The sequence below is a fragment of the Cyanistes caeruleus genome, chromosome 18, assembly GCF_971803275.1.
Source record: "Cyanistes caeruleus chromosome 18, bCyaCae1.hap1.1, whole genome shotgun sequence".
Classification (NCBI taxonomy): Eukaryota; Metazoa; Chordata; class Aves; order Passeriformes; family Paridae; genus Cyanistes; species Cyanistes caeruleus.
In genome coordinates this window covers 8071525-8095430 of record NC_141718.1, presented here as the reverse complement: position 1 = coordinate 8095430, position 23906 = coordinate 8071525, and the positions used below count along the sequence as shown (strand labels likewise).

Here is a 23906-nt window from a genome sequence, read left to right as displayed (position 1 = left end):
AAAGAAGCCTTCTGCCAGAATGTATCAAAAAGCCGTAATAAATGGACAAAATGTTACTCCTAGAGGATACCACCTACACCCTGTTTCTTCGCTTCACACAATTCTTTGTCTGGCTGCGAGAGTCAGTTCTAAGTGTGGCCTGAACGAGTCCAGGAGAGTTGAGCCACTGCATGTCAGGGCAGAATGAAAATGGTTTTGGAAGAAATCAAGGCTGGAGTCGTTACCTGAATGATCACAGAAGAGACCAGCTCAGCTCTTGTTGAGAAGGGAGAAAGGCCAGCCTGCTGCTGGTGTTCAGAACAACAGATTTAAAAAAAAAAAAAAATCCAAGAAAATAATGTTTCCAGTGGACTGAGGACATAATGACATCTGCACCAAAGGACAGATGACTGCAGGGGTCTCTAGGGAAAGGCCTTTAACACACAAAACACTGTCTAAACTTTTAAGAGAAGGATTTTATTGGGGAAAGGGCTGAGCTTTCTGGGTTTGGCCCCTGAGATGCAGGGCTCAAAGCTGTAAGCAAAGGCTCTTTGCTTACAGCAGTGATCACCTGCTGTGGTACTGCCACCTCTCAGAGCTTGTTGCTTCCCCCTAACAAACACCTGCTTCTAATTAGTCTCTTTCCTGCTACTTAAAACCCTTTCTGTACTATGACAGGAAGATGAAAATTTAGTTCTTGAAAATTTTCCTTAGATAATACTTTTAAAATTCCAGCGTTGATGCAGCATTTCTCCTGACATTCCAACTGCCAGGCTGATGCAGCTTCACTAGAAAGGCTGAGAAGCATACCCTGAAAATAACATTCCTTTTCAAGTGGAAAGTGACTCATCTCTGTTCAAACAAAACTTTCTATGCCCTTGTGCCCCTGGCAGTTTTGTGCTCCTCCTGAAACTCTCTTTAAGTCCTAAGAGGAAAGAGAAAGGTGGTGTTCCAGTTTTGAAAGATACTATCAGGAACTGATAAAATCTTAATGTTTTACTACAAAAAAGGATGACTAATACCTGTCTTACCTTATTCCATGCTTTGTAAACACATCCACTGTGTTAAAAGAATCTTCCTCTACTCCCAGGTAGAAGTCCATCAGGGATGGTGGAATCCAGTCACAGTTATGAAGGCCTGGCTCTATTGGGACACGTGTGTACTTAATCCCATATTCCTCTAACACCTCTGCAAATATGTGCCTGACCTCTGTAAGCAAAACCAGAGTCTGCAGTCAGGAGTTGGATAATCAGCTTCTTGAGTCCCCTGCAAGCTGTTAGCACAGAGGCTTCTTTCCTTTCTATGAAAATAAAATTCCATTTGGTTTATCTTCTGCCGAAATCCATCTGTATGAGAGTCACCTGCTATACTGGAAACATTTCTCCCTGAACTTCTGCTGTAGGTGCCTTGTCTTCCTTTCAGCACTGAGCCTTTAGTCTAGCCCCCCTTCTAAGTGAGTGACTCTGGTCTTAGAGTGCACCAGAGGTCTGCACTGTCAGGAACAAATTCTTCATCAAGTCCTTGTACAGCCAGAGCAATGTTATCCAGAGGCAGTTAATACTGGAGTGGGAAAACCTGGATTCTTTTCTCACTCCATTTTCCATCTGTGTACCATAATGACTTTATTTGTAAAACAAGGACAAAAATCCTTGCTCATCTCTACAGCTTAGACCTGCAGGCAGGGACTGGTGTGGGAACACAACAGACAGGATGGAGTTCTTGTAGGATCTGAAAGAGCCACCAGCTACTGCAAGTTCCAGCACTCCAGTTTAAACTGGCCAGTCTGCTGCTGACTTTGGTCTGCCTCCTTCAGTGTGGGTGAGAACATGGAATTAAGATGCTGAGGAGAATTATTACCCCTTGGAGGAAGAGGTGTAACCTGGACTATTTGTGCCATTAATCCCTGGTGCTGCTATGGGAAGACCCAGGCCTCCAAGAAGAGTTTGGGTCTGCACAGGACTGTGGGGTCATGTGGGAACATTCAAACTGCAACTGCCAGCAGGTGTCTCATGGTGGGGTTATTGCCCATAAAGGGAGCTGTAGCACAGGGAGTCCCCTCTGAGCCGACTCTCTCACCTGCTTGGTGCTGGGAAGATTTCCTTCTTACCTGGGAGAACATGGACATGCTGGTGCCCATCCATGTGAGGAGGTAGGTGACCTGTCAGCTCATGGAACAGCTCCACCTGGGCCTTTAGCTCCTGCTTCACCTGTGCAGCAGAAAAGGGTCAGAGCAAGACCTGGCAGAGGCTGAGAGCAGGGGAGTGATGGGGCTGCTGGGACTTCACTGGGCAGGAGCCAGGACCTGGCTCTGGGAAGCAGCAGGTGCTGTGGTTGTACAGGGATGTGCAGCACTGCTGGGCTGCCCAGAGCCTCCCCTGGGCATGGGGCTCTTTGTGGTACTGCTTATGGGGATGGTGCTGATGGGGACATTCTAAATACATATTTGAACGCCCATTTCTGTTTAAAATGGGTGCTGTTTTGATCATCTGAACACGTTCATCCTTGCTCATGGGGCAAAACCAAACATCTCCCTAGAGAACCAAAACCTCTCACAAGCTGATGGTGCTTACTTAGGATTTTTCTGTCATTTGCTCTTTACTGATCTCTAGGTTCTTTGAAAATACCTGTTCCAATGCCCCTTCTACCTCCTCAGATAAATATTTAACAGTATATACAGGCACTGAATCAGGAAGGAATGGGTTCTCAAAGGCTGCAGAACCTTTGGCAGAATGAGGCCCAGGACCTAAAAGCCAGCTCAAGCTGCACAGGCAGGATTCATCTCTAAGCCTGCTCACAGCTGGGATCTGGGAAAGATCCTCAGCTGTTACATGCTGGGATAAATGCAGGCAGATTTGTATCAGGAAGGCAAGTTGTACAGCTGTATGTGGCTTTCTCCTACCTCTGACATATTCAGGAGACCTTTTGACAGAGCTGTTCTGAATCCCATTTTTCCATGGAAAAATCCATCTTGGTTGAGCAGAGAAGAGTTCGTCTTGAGCACCTCACATACAGGGGAGCCCTCGGAGAGGTTGGCATGCAGGCCTATTGGGATGTTGTATCTGGAAGAGAGTGAAATATCTGCTAAGTTTTGCACCTCCCTCACTGTGGTCAAAGAAGGGGAGATTTAAATATAAGAACCAGACTGATCTTAGAGGTGTTGAAGTACTCACTAGAGTACATCTTTGTATCTCTGCTCTGCCAGAAAGGATGGCAGAGTGACCCCAACCAGGTAACCCCCCTGGGCACTCTACCCAGGGCCAGCCTGTGAGTGCCCCCCAACCCTGGCTCACGAGGTATTTTGGGCTAAATGCTGTAACTGCGCTCCAGTAACTGCGGGCACTGGAAACCAGCTGAAAAATCCAGATCTTGCAGTTTTTCTAAAGCACCTCATTAGCCCTTGCTAGGTATCCCCTTGAGTTGTTCATCCTGTTAAAGATGGAACATTTATGAGACATTTGAGTTTTACTTGATGACTCCTAAAGCTGCGCTTAAGAAGAATCCAGTCACTTATATATAAACAGTGCCCAAGGAAGCTGTTATGGCAACAGCAGAGGATACAGGTGTAAATACAAGGGGCTGCAGCTAGAATTGCCTGCAGTGGCCAGGCTTCTGTCTACTGGAGCAATCACTCAGTGAGTGACAAAGCTGAGCTGTACAGAACAGCATCTCCCTGGCACAGCCAAAGAAGGATTAGTGCAAGGAGGCCTACAGGGAAGTGTAGAGCCTTGCTAAGGAGCATATGGATTACCCAGTTGCACTCTGTAGAATTCTTTAAAAAGAAGAAAAAAAAACCAACAACAACAACCAAAACAAAAAACAAACTGTGGAGCTGGTGTAGCTGCAGAGCTCCCCTCAAGCATAGGGCTTAGCAGAGTGCTGGTGTTTCCCTCTTGGTCTGCTGTGGATTCCCCTACAATGAGAACAGGACTTGTGCGTGCTTGGACTTGTGCTGGGTCTCATTAATGTTTCTGGAAATCCTCAGAATCAGTAGCCAAAATGATGCTTTGAAACTTTTCCCAAGACAACCCGTGGCCTCTGGCTGACCCAGTGAGTGGATGACAGAACTGCAATGTTCTGTCTCTGCTGCCCAGTCTGAGTCATGGTGCAGAGTGAATTTCAAGACAACAAATCTGTGATGCTTTAAAACCTTCTTGGAACATCTGCATGGAACTGTTAAAAGTGGGTGTGGTCGGTCCCTGGTACAGCCCTTGTATGGCAAGGAGAAAACAAAAACAATCTCCATGTAGGCAAAGGGTGCTGTCTGACATCTGAGCTGACAGCTCACTGGAGACAGGACCGTGGATGGACTGGACCAAGTCAGTCATTTAGCTCATTCATGTCCTAAGGCTTTGGCCCTTGCAGGACTGAAAGTCTTTTTTTCATGGCTCTTCCATGTCTTGTGAACCAGGTAGATGGTGCAATCAGTTGCTAGACACTACTTCTCAAAGACATATATGTTAGGAGTCAAGTTAAATGCACAGATCTGTGGAAAAAAATAAGTCCATTGCATGATTAAAGAGCTTGAATGTTAGTTTCATGGAGCAAAACAGCTTGTGGAGAAAAAGGTCCTCTCTGGCTTTTCTGATCTGGTGATTTCTGTGTAGCAGGGCCTGATTGTTTCACTGATGAAAAATGTTCATCATAACAGAGGCCTGAACACATGTGTACACCAACTCCTGGCTAATACAAGAAGTGGAAGGTGTGTCACTGGGGGTGACAGGCTGCAGAGCAGCACAGGAGACAGCTACAGTGCAAAAGGGGTGCTGTGGCAGGAGGGTTTCCCCTCCATCCTGTATCCTGCTGGGCACCCTGCATGAGCCCAAAGGCAGAGGGAAAGCCTGTGGTTTTGTTTTGGTTTTCTTTTAGAAGTCCACCCCAGATTCTTTATTGTGTCTCCAGGGAGCTCTTGACTGCATCAGCTGGAGTATTATTTGTAGCACAGCCAGTTTGCAAGAAAAAAAGGATTCCTGTGTTACCATGAATCAGCAGATGGACTTTTTCTGTTGAGTACTCTCTTTCTCATGTGTTGTGGGAGGGCAAGAAATGAACAGCTGAGCCTCTCAGTGCTGTCTCCCAGGAGCATCAAATGAACTGCCTGCAATTGTGCAATTCCTCAAATGCTGTGAGGGAGGCTATTTCCAGGAGAAGGCAAGTCCCTCTGACAGGTGTGGGACACCAAGGAGCCAAGGGCTGCACTGGGGAACATGAGAGCAGCTCCTGGCCAGAGCCGAAGCCAGCCCCTGAGCTGGGGAATGTGCAGAATGTGGAAGTGCAGAGAGAGCTGGCCTTGTCCTTGGGTAAGAGGAGACCCTGACTGTAACATTAGAGCATGTTTCAGAGCTTTCCCTAACACCAGCTGGATATCTTAATAGTTTGCTCATGGAGTCAGTCTTGGTTTGACAGACTGCGCATGCTGAGGCGTCTGGAGAGGAATTGCTCGTGTTTAATGGCTCTGGGATACAGGCACTGAAAGCAAAACTCAAAATGCCATACATGAGAAACTTGTTCAGAAATACTCATCTGTGGGAGGTGCTCAGAAGAAGGCATCCTGAGAAGTTGTAAGGGTATGGGGAGGAGGACAGTTCAGTGGGTACAGCAGAGTTCTACTGCAACCTCAGAGGGAGAAAAGTCAAGGTGCAGGAATATCCTGAAAGGGCCCACTTTTCAGAGCACATATGATTATTTCTGCTACAGAAATATAATTTGTAGTTGCCCACATCTTTCAAAAGACTGTAAACTACCTGCTAACTTGTTGGCTGAAATACTGAAGCAGAGACCAGCAGCTCAAGCAGCTTACATGGCATGTGACGCTGCCCTGGGACCAGAGCTCAGCTGTTGTGGGTTTGGCCTCATACCCACTCCTCTGCCCAAGCCCTTTCCAGATGGGACAGGGTGAGCCCTGCTGGTCATTGCTGGTCATGAATTGCTAATTGCTCACACGAGATGCAAAATAAAAGGATTGGCATTGGGCTTCAGGCAACAGTTTAGTTTTTGCATACAGCCACCATTGCCAAAACAAAATTATGTGAAGAATCAACTTGGTGTCTCTAAATCCTTTTTGATTACTCTTTTAAGCCATAATGACCCTTTCAGTCAGGTGTGTGCTCCTGCAGCAGGATCAGCATTAGACTGATCTGCCTGGGCACTTGTGGTGAAGAGGTTCAGGCCACTCAGGTTAATGCGTTAGTGAGCTTTTTGCACTGAAAGTTGGCTGTTACATCTATGGCTCTCTTCTCAGCATTTCTGTAGAGGTGGGGGCAGAAAAGGAGAGGCTTGTGCAGGAGGAAATATCCTTACAGCAAGTGCTAGGAGGAGCAAGAAGGAATTCACCCTGGAAAGATTTGTGAGTCAGCAGGCCCAGTTCAGTTATCAAAGAGAGAGGAAATACAATCAGGTAAACTGCTTAAACTGCTTCCTTTTCAAGTAGTTGCTTGTTTTGCCACATGAGTGCTCTGAACAAATGTCTCTGCTGAGGCAATGTGCAGCTGCAATCCCTGTTCACTGACATCCTTGGCAGCAAAGGGACCCTGGAGATGGGTAGCTGCAGCAAGTCACTCTGAGGCTGGATGAGCAACAGTGTCCTGGGTTCTGCCTGCCCATGCCATGGGACTCTGTGTATTCCTGAGAGCACTTGCAATGGCTGTGGGAATTATGAGATTTGCCAAGCACTGTTCCAATTGGCTTGCTGAAGGCTGCATGCTCTGGCTTAAGCATAGCACCTTTCCCTTGATGGGTAAACAAATTCCACCTTCAACATCCTATTTGTATCATCCAGGAAATTGCTGATCATCAGGTTTCAGCCCAAGTGTGACCCAAGTCAGAGCCTCACATACGTATCTGTATCTAAACATCTCGCTTCAGTGAACACCCATGTGTCTGAAGCCAAACAAAGCAAGGATTTGAGCAAAAGCGTGCACTCCTTAGTTTCCTCATGTTGGCATTTGCATACCTCCTCACACACACTTTCACCATTCAGGAATATCTGTCTATCTTCAAATAGCATACTTTCTTGCTCTGTTACTGCTAAAAACCTATTTCTTCTGCCAGAAATGCTCTAAACCCTCTGCACTGTTAAGAGCTGGTTGCTGTAACTTAGCTTAGGGGCCCAGGTTTCTGTTGTAATTACATCTTTGTATCAAGTGCAGCTCCTGTGTCTGTAGCCTTATGTTAGTAAAATGGGCTGTTGCCAGTAAAGTCAATATGATCTGAGATTCTAGTGTAAAGCTTCAGATTGGGTCCCACCCCTATCCAAACAGTGCAGCACAGGAACTGTCTGCTGTGTGATTAACAGTCACATAAAAGGGTGACGAGAAAGCATAAGAGAATTCTAAATTAGTCAGATGTTGACTGTGAGGGTCAGAATTAAGTCACAATTTACACACATATTTTGCAATTAGTGTTGATGGGAAAGGAAGTGAAAATACGGAGCAATTAAATGTGGCTGTGTTAGATTCTTCTGTTAAATGTACCCAGATGTTGTGGGGGCTTCAGCTGATATTCAGTATTTAAACCACAAAAGAATACCCAGGAAGGCTGAGGTTGTGTTCTAAAATATGTCACTCTTCATAAGCTATTTGGACACAATCAAATGGAAAAGGGTCCTAAGGCTCAGTGACACCTGAGCTGTTTGATGTAAAGGGGATATGGCAGCAAACTGTCTTAGGTGTCTCTATTTATATCTCAACTTTTCTAAGGAAAAATTAAGGCATCTCTTCAAGTTATGAAATAACCCTTCCAGTTTCTGAGAAAGACAGACTTCCTGGTGATTATTCCAGAGCCTGACTTCAAGGCAGGGCCTCTTAAGTAGAAAATTGTGATTATATTATATGAATAAGCAGGAAATCACAGTCAGTCAAGGCCCCATAAAGAGAAAAGCTTTGAGTTACTGAAAAAAATCTTCAACCTACAATGGCAGTCTGTTCTCCCACCTGCTGTTCTGGTTATGTTCTGCTCTGGCAGATGCTATCAATAGGTTTGTCATTTGGTGATGGATCAGGCCTCTGCTGAAACTTCTCTGCTGCCAGAAATGAGTGTGCCCCTTCTTTCAGCCCAGTTGTGACAGCAGATGAGGAAAGCCCAAGGTGCTGAGCCTGAATGTTAAGGAAGGTACATTTTTTACTGCTTGGTTCTGCTGCTCAGTTGGCTTGTGTTAGAGCTGATACAAAGATCTGCTGACTATCACGTCTGCCAAGGCTTTTAATCAAGACTCAGGGCAACAGATGGTATAACAAGAAACTACAGAATTATTGTGAAAATGAAAGGAATGAAGAAATTTCAGAAGACCTGTGTTCCTTTCTGAAAGATGCTGGGTCCTAACACTGCAGAGCAGCATGAGGTGCTTAGGAAGGAAAAGTTGCCTACTTATTAATTAGCTCTTCCTGTGTCCAATTATCTGAATACCAGATGAGGAGTGACAGCTTAAGACTTGCAGTGACAAGCAATCATGTCATAGACAGTTTATCAAGAAGCCATAAAAGCAGTCCATCACTCTGACAATCCTGGCACCATGTGTGTGAAAGACCAAATTCCACCGCACTGGAATGTGCCCCAGGAAAGGACAAGCTATTTGCTTCAAGCCTCTTCTCTCAGCTGGGGATAGATCCACTCTTCCTGCTTACACCACTGGTCAAGGCTGAACAGGGGAAGACAAACATGGGGAGAAAAAAAACAGGCAGACTTTAATCCTATAAAATGAAAAGCCTCAGTATTTACAGTGGGATGGGAGATGACCAAGCAGGGGAAAGAAGGAATAATATTGGCAAGGCAGACAAGCAAATGATACTTTCCAATTTCTGCACCACAAGATGAGAAGGACTCAATGACATTTCTAGCAAATCTGACCTATTTGTCATCTGTGTAGAAAGAGTTTGCGTCAGCCTTTGTAACATGAACAAATATCTCAGGGGTGACACAGGGGTTTGTTTACACACACAGGTGCCAATTAACAGCAGCTGAGGCTGGGCTTGCATTTCAACATGAGGAAATCACTTCTCCACACCTGCTAATACTCCCCCCATGCCTGGGTATGGCTGAATTCACCTGCAGATAGTTACACAGATGAGGAACTGTAGAATCTGGGCTGTTGATCTTCAGAGCTGGCAGATGTTCCCAAAGTGACCCTGCTTATATGCTCAGAAATAGATTTAAATCCATTTCATTCACACTGATAATTCAAAATTACACCCCCTCACAGGCCCATCTCCCAGAAAAAATCAAATTGGAGCAGCAGGCTGCAGCCTCTGCTGTCCCCTGCTCTCCCAAGTGGGTTTTCACACCCATATCAGCTGCCAGCACAAGTGTCATGACCTGGATTCAAAGATGCTTTCTAAACCCCTGATTCCATGGCCTACTTCCTGGCTATGGAAATGAGGCCAGGTGGATTCTATTTTAAAAGCCTGCTAAAGACCATGGCTAAAATAGCTGACAACATTACCAGACCACTGGGGCTTAAAGGGTTTCACGGTGCCTCTGTGTCTGAGAGATGTGCTGGCTTTATCTCTGTGTTTTGTTTCATTTACTAATAGGATTTTAAGAATCTTACTGGTGTTGTGCCTCTCCCCTTCTCATTCCCAGGCAGTTCTTCCCTTGATGTTTGTGAGGAATCTCTAGCCTTATTACAGACCAGTTTGCCACTAACACTGCACCTTGGCTTTCTTCCACTGCTCTACAGCAAAGAAGCAATTTCCAAATACCTCTAAAACCACAGCAAATTGAGGAGAGGTGCTCAATGAGAACAAGGACAGCAGGACTCTCATGAAACTCTCCCCCACAGCAGCTACATTTAAAGCATAAGGTCTCTGTTTATTTAGCAGCAGTACAGCTCCTTTCCTTTTCTGCTTTCCTAAATTGTTTCTCAACCTTAATGTTCTCTCTTTCAGGATATACTCCTGCTTCCAAGTGCCTGGCCACACCAGAGATAAAGCATAAACTGGGTTTTACCTCCTAAATACAAATAATGCTTCCTATTAAAGGATTTGCTAGACTAGACCATGAGACTGCCACGGAGCACTTGATCTGCTGCAGAGCTAACTGTGCCAGCAGCCTCTGAAGTTGGTGAAGTAAAGGTGGTACAAGGTATTGTTCCTTTATTTATGTATGCATTTTTTACAGATACGTTTATCAAGCCTAGAATTAATATAAATATTGATGTGCTTTTTTTAAAAAGGTTTATGGTGTGGGGAAAAAGTCAAGTTTTCCACTGTCCAGATTTATAAATCAGCCTTTGCAGGATCACACCTTCCCCTGATTCTGCAATGAGCCTGTCTGACCTTGTATTTGGCCTGGGTGAAATGGATCAATTATAGTAGATTTAAAGACTTGTGCTTTTATGCTCTTATAGTTTTAGGGGTAGTAAGATTGGTCTAACTATATAATGTGCACTTTCCTTCTGATGATGTATCTCTTAGAAGTGTGGAAGGAGAAAGTCTGACAAACCCAATTTCTACTAGGCAAATAGTGGAAATGACTTCCTATCCTGGGGTGGGGGGGAAAGGTGCAGTGGCTAATACTAGAGAAAGACCACTACTAGTATTAGAAGATCACTGCTTTTACTATAAAGAGTCTTAGTAAATGTATCTGAATACAGTTTTGTTATACCAGCCTGAGCTATGATACAGTGTTTATTCTGGGGCTACAAAATACGACATTTTCCAGGCTTGGTTTTTCATGGAGGCTATCCACAAAGGAGCTAAAGAAAGTAGCTTACCTCCTTGCCAGCTTGGCTGCATCTGCTGCAGCACTTCCGTTGACTAGAAGGGACACGTTAGATATCGCACCAGCCAGGAAACAGTCCACAATGCCTTGGTTTCTCCGAGGACAATAGCCGAAGTCATCTCCAGTTATTATTAGCTTCACCTGAAGCATCCTTAGATGTCATCCCTGGCAAAAAAAGTAAAAGGAGGTTTAATGGTAGACTCGGCAGTCTGCAGATCACAGGCAAACAGGAAAAGACAGGCTTACCGGGGGCGAACCCAATCGTGACTCAGCCCCTGACTAACTCCTCCTGCTCCACCTCAGCCCGCCGCTGTCTCGCAGCTCGCACAGTGGTTGAATTTGCGTGTGGCCGCCGGGCTCACACCATCCCTGCCTGCTCCTGCCTAAGAGCACCCGCCGTGCCCTCCCCTGCGGGGGCAAACCCTTGCGTATACTTTGTACCTCGGGCGATGAGGAGCGTGCGAAAGCTCGGGGACTTGGTGGGATGATTTAATCGATCGAGGGTACAAGAGAGGGTCAAATTCCATTCCCGAGCACACCCTCGCCCGCGGTGCCCAGCGAAATGGCACGGGTGCGGATCACCTGAGGCAAGCCCGCAGCCGTGACGTCTTCGCGGCCACCGATCCCCGGCTCCATCGGGCGCGGCCAGAGGGGGTGCGGGCCGTGTCCCCGGGGACAACCGGGACGGAGCGGCCTCCGGCGGTCCGGCCCCGCCTTCCCGCTGTGGCGGGGGAGCAGGGGGCTCGCCACTCCCCTCCAGCGCCCGGGGCGGTGCGTACCTCCGCTCCGGCCCGATCCGGGTCCCAGGGCCGCCGCCAGGTGTGGGCGGCCGCGGCCGCCGCTGCCCCGGGGGGAACGCTGGCCCCGGCGGCGGAGCTGTGTCCGCGCCGCCCGGCCGAGCATCCCCCCTGCCCGCGCTCCGAGCGGTCCCAGGCGGGAGCTCCCGCGGCGAGGCGAGCGCAGGGCGGTCCCGCCGCAGCGCCGGCGCCTCCGAGCGCGGCGAGCACCGGAGCGGCCCCTGGCGGCGGCGGCCCGCAGCGCCGCACGGCCCGGTTCGGCCGGGACCCGTGCCGCTCTCTGTGGCGGTCTTTGCTCCACACTCCCGAGGAGAGACTCGCCTGCGGCTGAGGGTGGGACAAGCAATTCAGTTCGTGCTCTGTGCTGCCTTCAGCGCAAAACTGACGATCCCAACGATGCCATGGATAGATAATCCTGCAATCGGTGACTATCACCGTAGCCACTTGCTTGCTTTCCCCCACCTTGGTTTGGTGGCAGTGTGCATTCAGTCTGACTTCAGAGCCACAGGGCAGCAAACCCTGGCCAGGAGGTCACATGGCTCTTGGTGTTGGGCTAGAGAAGGGCAGGGAGAACAGACGAGAGTTTCACGAAGGGCAGCTTCTGACATGCTGTCATTCAGTGCTGGATGTCAGCCAGTTCTCCATCAGGCTGCATGTAAAATCTTGTTTGTCCTCCCATTGAGCTGCTTTTTCTCACTGCAGAAAAGCTACTCTGGATCTACCAGAATGAAAGTGCCAAGTACTCAGCTTGAAATGGAGAGTGGAAGATACTATTAGCCAGCATTTTTCACCTGTGGAAGAAGATGAAGTTCTATCAAAGCGGAACAACCCTCTTCTTGGTCCGTAGTGTTATCCCAAAACATTTACCCACTTCTGATATTTCAGGAGAAACAATAAACTCATGTTTGGTGTAGGGAGAATGGCAGCTCAGAAAGTGCCATGGTAACATGTCCATGAATCCAGGGTAGCTGCCTTGGTGTTTGCTGTAACTTGTTCCAGGAAGCTGGGATCACACTGGGAGTGGGACTCTTGCGTGACGATGGCGATTTACACCTCTGAACCTGTGCCAGTGTGGAGGTAAGTGCGGAAACAGCTGACAAGCCAAGCACCAGCTTCTTGGAAGAGCAGCTGGAGTGAAATGGGTTGGAAAAGACTTTAAGGGTCATTTCTGTGGGAATGGACTGACAATCCTGCTGCTTGATTAGTGTGTAAAGAAAGTGTAAAGAAACCAAAGCCTTCAGGTGTCTCATTTTCAGCAGAGTTAAATTCCTAAAAGACGGCCGGCATGTCCATGCCCCAAAGTCAGACATGATTTGTCTTTGAGACTTGCCAGAGACTGTCTTCAGCAAAGGAAGAACCAGCTGATTGGAGACACAGAAGCACACTTCAGCAGAGGAAATTGTATCCTTTTCACATCTGAAGTTTGAAACATCTGTGTGGGGGCATGAACACCTGTGGGAGTAGTGGTTTTCCAGATCTGTCTCCTAAGAAGGAATTTGGAATCATTGAATTGAGGTAGGTTGCAGCCCTGTTATCTTTAGGGTCTCATCATTTGCAGTCCACCTAGCAAAACTGCTACAGAACTTTGTTTCCATTAGCCTGAGGGCACTTGGAGGGGTAGCTAAATTTTGGATGACAGTTTGTAAGTTTATTTTGATACTTTGAAGGAGAAAAATAAAATGGGTAGTAGCAATATTATTTATGAGAGAATTTGGTTCCTAGGCTTTGCTTTCCCTGCAGGCCTTAAAATGGGCAGCACTGGGAGACTTCTGCTGCATAAAGGGGACATCAGCTGTTTGTCACTTTCTCACTCTTTCTTGCTCTTTCCTGTTCATGTAAATGAGCAATGACTACTGCAAATGATGGTGAGAGCTGGAGACAGCCTTCTGCCTCTTCAGTGACATTTTCTCTTAGAAAAAAACCCATATGAAATGAAATTCAAAACGGATCATGCTAAAATGCTGTAGACAACTTGCTAAATCTTCATTCAGGCAATTCCTGTGAGCTTTTCTGTCATTTGATAGTCGTATGGCTCTGTCACTGAAAAGTTTTTGATGTTTTGTAAAGGTTTCCAGTGCCCTTGGCATTTCAGAGGGGATATTTGTGCAACTGCTACTTGCTTCCCTTTCAGGGAGATGAACGTCACAGCCTGCCCACATTCCCCAGGAGTCTTCACTCAGTGATGAGTGCTGTTACTGTAACAGCTGAAGTCAGCACAACTCTGAAGTAATGTCATGAATCACAAAATAAGTATCTCCTCTCTTTGCCAATGCAAACTCTGGGGTTTTCTGCCTCTTTCTAGAAGTGCCAGTGCTCCCTGACTCTGCACAGGTGAGAACAGGCACAACATAAGAATCTTAGACAAAGCTTGGCTTCTCAGCCTTCTTAACCTTAGTATGCATTTAATGCTATTAACGGTAACATCCTTCTTAAATATTTAATACACTTCCTGGAGGCTTTTCTTTTCTGATTTCATACCTGTTTATCCAGCTCTTCTTCCTGCCACTGGAAGCAAACATTCCCCAGCAAGCAACCCTTGCCCCTGTGCCACATCCCCTTAGATAGCAGCAGTGCTCCCTCTGCAGCCGGCACTCACAGCTGGCTGCCAGGACAGCCCTTGCAGCTGACCCCGACAGAGCCCAGCGGGGAAAAGCCCTTACAAATTCAACCCAGAGCTGAAAGGCAAGGCTGACTTCCCCTGGACAGTCTTTCATTTGCAGTGAAGATAGGCACATTGGCCAGTATTTCTGGTGGAGCTGCATAAACTAGGACATGGACTAAGGAAAGGCTGCATCTTCCAGCTTAACTAAAACAAAACACAGCCCTACCTCAGTTTAGCTGCAAGAGCCAGCAGGAGTTCTCACCTTCCTCAAGTGCTTTACTGCTTTTGAGCTTGAATTTCTTTCCCTGAACTTTGAGTTAATCAGTAGCAAATTTTGAGGTTTCCTGTATTTCACAAAAGTGTTTTCCAACAATTACTGCTTCCAACAAGGCATCTGTTTATATGTTGACATAAAAAATGTGTTTTCTTTTTCTTGTTCCCTTGGCTGCAGCTGGTTAGTTCATTTGGGATTACAATGGTAGCACAGTAGGACTTTGTTTGTCTTTTCCTTGCATGAAATTTTGTTGAAAGTGTGAACTGTAAAAGGCATTGAAATGACACAAAGTAAAATCCATTTTCTAAATGAAAGGATGTAAATATTTTCTTCTCCGTCCCAGCCTCAAAAATTTTGTAAATCTTTAAGGTTCAGTTGCTTCTGAACCATGAAATGCTTAAACTATGGTTTTTTTCATCCATAGAACAGCTTCCTGCATCCTGCATCAGAAAGGGTTGAAATCCCCAAACTCTGTAGTACATCTGCTAAGAGGGAAAGGTTTCCCTGCTTACCATGTGACACAGCCAGGTAGTACCTGTCACCTTCCCTGGCCCATGTCTGAAACACCTGAATTAACACCAGCACAAAATCATGCCAGTACCTGGCAAGGTTTGTGGTTCTAGCAAGGTGGCTGAAAGGCAAAATTTGCCATTGTGACCTTCTTATTAACTTGGCACTTGGCATTAAATTATGGAGGATTGCTAAAAGCACCAAACTCAAATCCCTTCTGATGCACCTAGCAGGCCTTGGTCCTTGGTGATACTGTGGCACATTGATGGTGAATTTTAAGCCACTCTCCCTTTTTTCAGAGGGTTATTTTCTCTGTGCTGCATTTCCTTCAGTGTCTAATGTGTGGTAAAAATTAGTATTTGAATATGAACTAAGCTATAGCATCTGTGACTTCTAACCAGGGTTGAGATGATGTAAAGCCTGCACATTCCTTTTCCAGATGCCTTTTTGCCTGATGTTGAGGTCTATTAAATATACAGACACCCGGTCAAAAAAGATTTGAGATGGGGAATATTTCTCATAGACAATTAAATGATAGGTCCAAAATAGGTACTGTTTAACTGTGCACATTAATAGCTAAACCCAGACTGACTGATTCCACTACCTGTTTGATTGCATCAGGAATTCAGTTTGACCTCTCCGAAAGTTATTATACTATCTGGAGTTCGTTTCTTGGTATTTATAATAACAGTTCCTAGAGGAAATTATCTCTGTTGAGGTCAGAGAGGAGCAGGTTATATAAAAGATGCATAGATGTTCAGAGAAATTTTCAGGATTACATTAATATTTACCTACCAAGGAAACAGATGTCTAGAGGTTTTTTCAACTCCATGAAGAACTAAGTTATTTTAAAAGCTGCCTGAACTGATGTACATTGCATTTTTACATTCTTATTCTAAAATAGAAGCTAATCTTCAAAACAACAATTCCAATCCATGCCTACAAATTCTAAATAATTCTAAATAATAATTAATAAGTCTAACAATAATTCTAAATAATAATAATCATTCTACAAATTCAAAATAAATTCCTCAGCTTCAACTTACTGTCTAAACAAAAGCAGAGTTAAGCCTAAACCTGATTTTTACAAATGTTGATCAGGAGGTCATGTGGATCAAAGATACCAGACGCAGGTCCTTATGTTAAGGGGGAAAAAAGGGAATTAATGCAAACATCAGAAACACCTCAGCAATGTTACTACACCTGGAAGTTAATCTGGCAGATCACTTACAGTGATTGTTGTCACTTCCCAGCATCATTGAAAACAAGTGAAAAATCTCAGTTGATTGAGTGGAAGTACAGATTAATTCCTTTGGGGTTCTGAGGGGAACCTGTTCTTGAAGGACAAGCATCAGACAGGAGAGTGGCTGAGAGATGGCGACAGTGATGGACACAGATAGCCAGGACTCTGCAGAATTTCTCAGGAAATCCTCTCTACCTCTAAGACTAGAAATAGAAGACAGAATTAAAAAACATCAAATCATCTCATCTTGGACATGAAAAAATCTCCAATCTAAATATGTAAATATGCATATGTTAATACTTTTTTTGTCAAATGTCTTCTGCTTATTTACTTACTCTGCTTATTCTTACATTATGTTTCTATGTACTGAATCCAAAAATCTAAGCAAATTATTTTGGTTATCTATACCTTAACTTAGGCTGAGTGATAAGAAACTGGAATTCTATAAATTCTTGGCAAGCCTTTTTTTCTCACTTGGATTTCTCCCTGGGTGACAGCATTTTATCATTATTATTCCTGTTCACTGTTTGTATGAGGCTTAGGGGTCACAGTTGGAAGAGCTCTGTTGTGAGGCATGCCAGGGGAGACAACTGTTTCATCTGAAGTGAGGTTTATAACCAGCTGTTCCTCAGTGTGGAGTGAAAGAAGGAGACAGAAGAAAAGCACAGAATCTTTGCAGACCTGATTGTCTACAGTTATTCTGTTGAACTCAGTGCAGTTCAGCTTTATTGACATCAGAGAAGGAACCAGATGCAGAGAAAAGCCAATGGAAGAGCTCATGTGGGCTTGTTTCTGTATAAGGTACTAACATACTTTCTGTACTAATGGCTTCAGAACTGTCCCTGTCTGTTTTGCCTAAGGTTTGTGTTGGTCTGAGAAAGAACCCAAGTGTTGCTGCAGTGTTGTCCATAAATCAAGGGATGTCAATACCAAAAGATGTACCAGTGCTTTTTGGGCTGCAGATCACACCCAGGAGATGCCAGCTCTGCTACCTTAGTTGTCAGTAACTGCTCCAATCATGCAAAGCAAACAAAGTTCAAAGCATCTTAAACAAAGGCCAATATAAAAACTATATCCTTTTTCTAGAATCTGTTGCTTTGGGTAAGTATTCGCCCTCTGAAATTTTTCTGTGCCACAGATTTTTCATTCCTGCATGTTAGTAGCATTTGGCACTGCTCAATCATTTTTTCAGGGAGGCCAGGTTATACCTACAGCTGCACCTGAGTGAAAATGGTAGGAATTTCCAAAGTGCTTGAAAATCAATTGTGCACAAGGGGTGTAACTGAAGGCTTTGTAGTTGCATTTTTCTTTCTCCTCTTTTACAGCACCATTGAACTATTTTGTTTCTGTGCATAAACAAGAATCATAAAGAGATTTCTATTAAAAAAAGCTGATGTTGTCATGACCAAGGTGAAGCCACATAATTTCTGAGGCAATTTTACCTGGAGCTTACAGGAGTCTACCAGAAACAATAGAGGGCCCTGTGGCAATGAGGTGGTTGTTAATTGCCATGGGTGTTTGGCATTGATGGGCTCTTTGTTGGCAACCGTTCTAACCCAATTATGTTTCTAAAGTGGGACTGAAAAGCATTGTAGGGAGCACCATGTAAACGGCACTAAATGCACTGAGACTGAGCGACCTCCCAGAAAGATAGACAGGTGCCTGCTAAAGCCCCATATGATTGATTTTCCATGGCTAAAATGGCAACCACAGACATCTGGTTTTGCCCCAGTTACAACAACAGAGGCAAATGTGAGCTGTTGTCTTAGTTAGAACAGCAAGGCTGCTTAGAATTACATAAAAATATGGCATTTGACTATCGGTGGGGGATTTTTTGCTTTCCTGTAAGTAAAGCTTTATATCTCCAGCAGTAGAAAATGAGTTTTCTTGTCCTGAGAAAAGCACACTTGAGTGTGTTTGTATGTGTATAGACACATGTGTATGTGTCTGAGTTTAGCACTTGGATTTATTTTAATGCTGGCCTGGCATTTTAGTCAGAGATTTTTCTTAAATGTAGGTATAGCTATGGAAAACAGGCCAAAGTCAGCACAAAAAACCTAACCATTCAATTGAATGGTATCACATGAGCAGGAAAAAACCCTGCAGCTTCAGGACTGGTGGAAGAGAGAATCAGCTGAGCATCTTATGATGCTTGGACTACCCAGCAACACTAATGTGCTTTCTAAATCACCCTATATTACCAAGCTCAGTGTTTCAATTTTTTGCTGTTTCAAGGACAAAATACCATTATTACAAAGATTTAAGTCTCAAGATGGGAGCCCTTCTACCTCTTTCCTTGGGACAAAGATCAAAATCTTTCTCTCTTTTGAATTACTTTGAATTCTTCACAATTCTGAAGTCTTTATGTGGGACTCACACAAGGCTGCGATGTGGTACATGGGTCAATCCAAGGAGTTTCAGAGACAAAAGAACTATGTAGGAGTTCAAATGTCCTTTGTCAATGGCTGCCTCTTATTGAGATTTTTTTTGGGGGAAGGGGTATTTCTTCAGTTTGGAAAACTATGCAATAAAGGACAGTATGTGTGTTAATTTATGCAGGTTTTTCTCTACAGAAGAGATCTTAATAATCTCTTTGTAATAAGAACTTTGCAAGAGACTGAAACACAGAAGGTGAATTTTGGGATCCAAAAGCAAAGAGGTTATGTTATTGCTACACCTTAATGTTACAGCAACCATTGTTAGTTCTTCTTTGTGTAGCGTTTATGCCCTATAATTAGAAGCCCTAATATAATCCAGAAATGACTGGAGTTGTGATGTATTATCATCCAAGTCACTCCACAAACTTGAATTTCCTTTGTTTTTCAATACTGTGTTACTTTTCTCTATAAATCCCCCAAATGGGTACATATTTACTCCATTCTAAGAGCCAGAACCGCAGGGAGGAGCAGACCTAAATGTGCCGCCTGCCAGCTCTGAGCCAGAAGTGGCCTGAATGGAACAGCAGGGGCTGATTGAGCTGACAGTGCCAAGCGCGGCTCCCCGAGGCTGGCTGTAAACCCTGCCCGTACCTGGGCTGTGACCTCAGAGCCAGTGTGTCTCTGACACGGCTCTCACGGTGAGGACAACTGTCCTTCCCTGGCTTCGATGGTAACTGAATAGTCCAACCCACAGCACGTTTTCCGCCAAGGCCCTTTAACAACCCCTCAGCCTGATCTGGCTGTAATTTTTCATACAGCCCACACCCCATTAGACGAGAGGGCAGCAGTGACAGACCTGGCCTCCCTTCCTACGTTCTCAGCAAGGGCAGACTGCAGAGTCGTGTCAGCGCTGCCCCGGGGGTGCCCAGCAGCCGGCGGTGACACCGCTCCGGGCCCGGCGGTGAAGGCGCCCGGGGGCGGCGGCAACGCAACTCCAGCCCGGCCCCGTGAGGGAGCAGCGGCAGCAGTTCTCTTTCGCGTCCTCCCCTGGGGGCCGCCACGCCGCGGGCTGTGATTGGTCACTTCTCCTCTTGCCGGTTCGCCGTAGCCCAATGAAAGCGCGCGGCGGGGAGGGGGACGGGCGGGGATTGGCGGGCGGTCGGTGGGCCCGCGTCGGGGAGCGGAAGCGTCGCGCTGAGGGCGGCAGTGGCGGCTGGGCTGAGGGGGGGGGGCACTGGGGCCGGCCGGGTGCGGCGCGATGCGGGACAGCCGCCGCCTCGTCCCGCTGCTGCTCCTGGCGCTGCTGCCCGCGCTGTGCCACGGCAGGGAGCCGGCGCCGGGCGCCGTGACTTGCGGTTCGGTGCTGAAACTGCTCAACACCCGCCACAGCGTGCGGCTCCACTCGCACGAGGTCAAGTACGGCTCCGGTGAGGAGGGCCCAGCCGGCTGGAAAATGGAGGGGCGCGGGTTGTGAGGGGGGCGAGGAAGCGTGGGAGGACAGGCTGTGCCTGGCAAGGAAATGGCGGGGGTGGGCAGGCACTGAGGGTGGTGGGGAAGGTGGGGGATGTTGGAGCTTCTCGGGGTTCCTGTCCTTGGTGCAGGGGGAAGCGGCAGGCCAGGGATGGGGTGGGCTGGAGACACGGCAGGGACAGGGGAATGCTGAGGCCTAGGGGACAGGAAGATGTGTCAGCTGCTCTGCGGGCCCTGCAATCAGGATGTGGCAGGGGTGCTTTGTCCTCGTCCCTGAGGTAATCCCTGCTCAGTTTCAAGGGCCTCCGCAGTACCTTCCCACTGTCTGTTTCTGGCAACCAGGGTGTTGGTCTGCCCGGAAACACCAAGACCTTGATAGTATTTTTGATAAAGGTGGGATGGTGTGAATAGTACCTGTCATGGATCAGAAATTTTTCATGTGTGTTTGCTATGAACTTTGACAGTTTGCATCTGCTAATACATGCTGTTTCACTGCTTCCTTCTGAAAGATTATTTGGTGCCTGCATTCCTGTTGCAGTCAGTAAGTGGGCTGTGAGAATTAAGCAGCTCATAAACATGAAGGCATGACAACATTAAAGCAAATTTCTGTAGTTTTCTTGTGTGTTTTTCAACTGGGGAAGCGGGATAAGTCTTGTGTCATTTAATTCTATTCAAACAGGAAGTGGGCAGCAGTCAGTGACAGGAGTTGAAGCTTCAGATGATGCCAACAGCTACTGGCGGATCCGTGGGAAGAGTGACAGCAGTTGCCAGCGTGGGACACCAGTGAAATGTGGGCAAGCCATACGACTTACCCATGTTAACACTGGGAAAAATCTGCACACTCATCACTTCCCATCACCACTTTCCAATAACCAAGTGAGTCGGTTTAAATCTTAAGCTTTTGTGTAAGTAGTGCATGCTATTGACAATAGTCTCTCCAGTCACTTGGATTTTTGGAGAATCAGGCTTGAGTACCAGCTGCCAGAAGCAGTATGTCTGTGCATATCCAGATTCAAGTATAGGCTTTTCTGCATCTCGAAATTATGTATTTCAGTTCTTGACAAAGGTAATATTTAGTATGTGCCAGAGTTGGTATTTCACAGTACTTTTAACAGATCTGCTTTTTTTTCCTGCACCGTTGCTACTAGGAAGACTGTCCTGAAATGTTTGGTGTTTTCAAGATGCAGGAGATTGAGTATCTCCCTCAACATTGTGAAGATTGTTCTAGAGCCAGGCAACTAATCATGTATTATAACTTTAGGCATTCCTATGTCCATTCCTTGGTGATCCAGTCTCTTAGTCTCAGTTGTCTTCTTGATATCTCCATTTCACTGTTCTTATTTATCTGTCCCCCTTCCACAGGAAAACTTAATTTGCTCTTGCAATCATATTTATTTATAATTTTGTACATATCTAGAAGAGTGTCATTTCTAACTGTAGTTCAGCCCCAGTCTTGTCCTTGAACATCTACTTCTCCAAGATTGAAAATCTCTCTTAAATATTGCAGTTGTTGGAAGATTTTTGTTGTTAGTCCTGTCAGTCTTCCATCAGGCTATGTTGATAGGTTGTTACATTCAAACTTGGAAGATCTGACTCTTTGTGGAAAAGTTTTTCTTTCACCATGGGTAAAATGGCTGAAACAATAAGGTCCAGCTCTGTGTAGGGTGTCTAGATAACATAATTATTAAAAGAAGTGATGGGAAAATAGCATTTCAAAAGAATTGGGAAGGATTTAGTCTAAAACCTCCCCCCAGGTTTCATTTTTCAGTATAGACATGAACGTCATATGTTGTCATTAAGGTAAGAATGTTCAACTGTCATTGTGGGGTTTTGTTTTGTTTGGGGATTTTTTAGCACTTTTTGCTCAGATTACAGGTTTGAGTTTCTTGGCACTTTGTGTTCAGATTGCAGTGGTAGAACCTTACTGCTTCTGGCTTTGGTAACTGTTGACAAAGCAAAACAACACTTCTTTCCCCATCCTTGTCTTTGAACTCTGCTGAGTCTGTGCTTGTTATTTGTGTGTCCTGGAGGTGTTTGCTTACACTTTCACTTCAGGAAGCTTGTGTCTCTAACAGGAAGTAAGTGCCTTTGGGGATGATGGCGAAGGAGATGACCTGGATTTCTGGATTGTGCAGTGCAGTGGGACTTACTGGGAGCGGGAGGATGCCGTGCGCTTCAAGCACGTGGGGACTGAGGTGTTCCTGTCCATCACGGGGGAGCAGTACGGCCACCCCATTAGAGGCCAGCGGGAAGTTCATGGCATGCCTGCTGCCAACCACCACAACTATTGGAAAGCCATGGAGGGAGTCTTCATCAAACCCAGTCTGGACCCTGCAAAACATGATGAGCTCTGAATTGACACAGGATCCAAAATGCTCCATTTGACTCCAGTGTTCGGAGATGCTAATCCTTGGTCTCTTCTAAGTCCTGCCTTGCCTGAGCGACTGACTTTCTGTTTTACTGAAGGGCATTAGTTCATTCTAGGAATGCAGCACTTCAGTGGTGGATGGCTTCTGCCAGGTTCAGCCACTGACATTTATTTGGTGAAATCCTTTCTGAATTTCCAAGCTTTATTGGTGAAACTAGTTCATACATCTGTTAGGTTTTGTTGTCATTTATTTGCTTGTTACTTTTTCTCAAAATTGAAGGAAATGAGAAAATGAAAGTAGTACTTTCCTCTAGTCTCAATAAAACTTTGTATTTTGTAATCTTTTTCCAGCTGTAATTAAATATTTGGAAACTTTTTTGTTTCCAAAGATTTCTTTGTCCTAGTGAAACAATGTTATTGATAAGGAGATGGATTGAGTCTAGAAATGGAAAAATGGTTCTGAAATATGGTGTTTTTTGAATGCCTTGCAGTCAGCTATTCAGTCTTTAAGTTAAAAAAAAGTATCCATTTGAAAATTGCATCCAATGTCTTATGAGAGTTTCATTCTGTATTATATTGGAAGACTTGAAAATATTGTGTATGTTGGAGTAAGAAGGCAAAATTTTAATATTTTCACTTCATCCAAAAAATTTGGATGTTCTAGTAGTGGTGGTACAGCTGATTGTCCATTGGTAAGGCTGCTCTGCTCTATGAACAGGTGTGGAAAACTGCTGCTTGCTTAATTAATATTAGAATTTTACAAACTTTCTTACGGTGCAAAGGAAGAGTTGAATTTGGCTTACTCCTGTGACACTCTACAAGATCAGTATGACAATCCAGGTGAAAAAATAGTGAGGCATACACCAATGTGGGGTTTTTATGTGTGAACCCAGAAGAATAAAAAAAAATCTGAGACAATGGTTTGGTCATGGATTTTTGACAGAGTGGTATGCATTGGAATTCTAGCAAGGAATCTTCACTGAACAAGTTAAGAATTTCTGTGTTCCTCTGTGAAAAGAGAAATTAATTTTTCAGTGTGTTTTTTACACAGTGTTACTGGAAATACTGATTAAAATTCAAACTACCATATATTTGCGATTTTGTTTCAAATTGAAATCTCACTAAATGAGTGAGAAAAGTCAGAACAATCAGGTGTTCTTGTTTCCATGTGTAAATAGTTTACTGATTACGGTGCTCATTAGTCAATCAGTTAAAGAAGCAGGAAGCTGTGGTCAGGAGCTGCAGTGTTGGTGTTGTATTGAGAGGGTGCAGCAGGCAGTCGATTTCATCTTTACAGATCCAGCAGCTGCTCTCTGTACTTCATGCAGAGTGCTGTTTAGGCTGGCTTAAGGTTTTATTTAAGGATTTTCTGCTAGGGAAGATCTGTCCATATGGAACAAGGAACCTCTGTAAGAGCACTTCTGTGTACCTTGCTATTTTTCTTCAAAGAAAAACATAAAAATGTTTTTCTACTAATTCTAGTTGCACATGTGTATTTAAGAATTGCAGGCATTTTGAAGGTTAAGTAGACTTGCTGTTTTGTATTAGAAATAAACTTTCATGTGATTAATA

General features: G+C 45.2%; 2 protein-coding genes and 1 long non-coding RNA gene across 22 annotated transcripts in view; 2 read left to right on the top strand and 1 right to left on the bottom strand.

Moving 5' to 3' along the window:
- Positions 1 to 19695, bottom strand: part of YDJC (YdjC chitooligosaccharide deacetylase homolog) — a 23032-nt gene extending 3337 nt beyond the window's left edge. Inside the window, exons 1-6 of one of the 5 annotated variants that reach the window (XM_023937547.2) lie at positions 19353 to 19695; positions 16107 to 16321; positions 10685 to 10857; positions 2879 to 3038; positions 2087 to 2186; positions 1011 to 1188 (exon numbers count right to left, since the gene is read on the bottom strand). In XM_023937547.2, the coding sequence (XP_023793315.1) occupies positions 1011 to 1188; positions 2087 to 2186; positions 2879 to 3038; positions 10685 to 10842 (596 nt within the window). In that variant the 5' untranslated portion in view covers positions 10843 to 10857; positions 16107 to 16321; positions 19353 to 19695. Of the gene's footprint in view, positions 1 to 1010; positions 1189 to 2086; positions 2187 to 2878; positions 3039 to 10684; positions 10858 to 10938; positions 11418 to 11471; positions 11559 to 16106; positions 16322 to 19352 lie in introns of those variants that run through there. The other 4 variants (XM_086856388.1, XM_023937550.2, XM_023937552.2 and 1 more) reach the window with 4 other exon arrangements.
- On the top strand, positions 2036 to 14679 carry LOC111936540 (uncharacterized). 16 transcript variants are annotated; one of them, XR_015277813.1, is made up of 7 exons: positions 2036 to 2128; positions 9553 to 9772; positions 9858 to 10053; positions 12192 to 12328; positions 12453 to 12566; positions 12749 to 13004; positions 13557 to 14679. It is a non-coding gene; the product is annotated as an uncharacterized LOC111936540 (long non-coding RNA). The 16 variants fall into 16 exon arrangements; XR_015277819.1 differs by having other exon boundaries at positions 2040 to 2128; positions 9650 to 9772; positions 13621 to 14679; XR_015277821.1 differs by having other exon boundaries at positions 2040 to 2128; positions 9650 to 9772; positions 12746 to 13004; positions 13621 to 14679.
- SDF2L1 (stromal cell derived factor 2 like 1) lies at positions 19685 to 23906 on the top strand. Its single transcript, XM_023937860.2, has 3 exons — positions 19685 to 19923; positions 20646 to 20842; positions 22042 to 23906. The coding sequence occupies exons 1-3, from the start codon at positions 19755 to 19757 to the stop codon at positions 22318 to 22320; spliced, it is 645 nt and encodes a 214-aa protein (XP_023793628.2). The 5' UTR covers positions 19685 to 19754; the 3' UTR covers positions 22321 to 23906.